Consider the following 1,336-nt stretch of genomic DNA (forward strand, 5'->3'; position numbering starts at 1 on the left):
CTATTGCAAACGATCTAATGGTCTCCTCGACCTTTGTAATCTGAACCATATTTTCTCCAGTAATAGAGAGATTATTCCCAGAATATGCCCAACAAGTAGAACGTAGAATATGCCACTCAGGTGATTCAGAGTGAGGACTTGATTCTTGCTTGTTTTCCTCGCTTTCCTCAAACTCCTGAAATTAAAATCATGATCCCATTTGACAGATAAACCTGATTCCACTGCTCGTGCAATCATTGTGTTCATCTGCGAGGCAAAGGGGCTTGTTTTAGCAACAAACACGGCCCTCGGGTAACCAAGAATGATTTCTTTCACGACATGAACATCTTCCTCATCTGGTGACTTGTGAAGTAATTGTCTTTGAAAGTTCATTTTGTTCGTGTGTGCCATCAAGACAGCTGCATCCATTTTGTTAGCTACTCTCAAATATAGCATCTTCAAGTTGTTGCCGTAAGCATAACGCTTATATATTTTCCAAATAATTCCATCTTCTGGATTGTGAAAGATTTTATGTAATGAAGCTGGTCCAATGATACTCAGGCCGCTTTTAACAACATCGTAGAGCGTATCGATGTCTTTGCACCGAAAAGGGACCGTTATGTGTGTGTAGAGACCATCCAGATATGCTGTGTTGATGATCATGACGTAGAAAAGCATGATAAACATTAAAATCCTGGCATTAAAGCGTATTGGTTCCTGAACTCTTATGCCTAAATGCAGCTGGCAAATGTACAGTGACGGTATTAAGTCTTTGTTGAATATATCACCAATCACATGACGAAATATGGTTTTCAGGATGCGCAAAAAAATAACAACCCACACCACAACCAAGGAAATCAGTGACCACAGCAGACTATCAAAAGGAGAAATAATAGCCATCCACGCTGGCAGTAATCCAGCTTTTGGAACAATCAGAATCAGAGCCTCAGTTCCAAAAATGCGCAGCATCTGGAACAACCTAAATCGTTCCCAAGTTGGAACCATCGCTCCGAAAATAATATCAGCTCGGTTATACACCAGATCTCCCACAAGACCTACATATGTGCCATTTGGTAACATCCAACCCCATTTTTGCTTGTCCTTAGGAGTTCGAATGCTCACGGAGAAGTTCATTGCTTTTGCTATTGTATATATTAGACTACCCTCCGTTCCACTACAGCTTATCGCATTGGTGGAGTCGAGATAAACTAGTGGTGGGATGGAAAATGTTGATATTCTGAGGAGACAGCCGTGAAAATTATTCACACTATCTGTCCGTAACGTTCTGGGAAATTGAGTGTCAGTATTATTCCACTCATGCAATGTGTTGGTGATGCTACCACAGTTGTTCTTTAAA

General features: G+C 40.8%; 1 protein-coding gene across 1 annotated transcript; it reads right to left on the reverse strand.

Annotated features, from left to right (window-relative positions):
• LOC145991845 (glutamate receptor ionotropic, delta-2-like) lies at positions 1-1,113 on the reverse strand. Its single transcript, XM_083127888.1, has one exon. It carries the CDS (start codon positions 1,111-1,113, stop codon positions 1-3), a length of 1,113 nt encoding a protein of 370 aa, XP_082984014.1.
• Between the last annotated feature and the right edge of the window lie 223 nt (positions 1,114-1,336).

This window comes from Lepisma saccharinum, chromosome 8 (genome assembly GCF_977018435.1).
Source record: "Lepisma saccharinum chromosome 8, izLepSacc3.1, whole genome shotgun sequence".
NCBI classification, from domain to species: domain Eukaryota; kingdom Metazoa; phylum Arthropoda; class Insecta; order Zygentoma; family Lepismatidae; genus Lepisma; species Lepisma saccharinum.

Excerpts from the sequence above, each read along its gene's own strand:
- LOC145991845 (XM_083127888.1), bottom strand. The coding sequence starts at position 1,113 with ATGAACTTCTCCGTGAGCATTCGAACTCCTAAGGACAAGCAAAAATGG.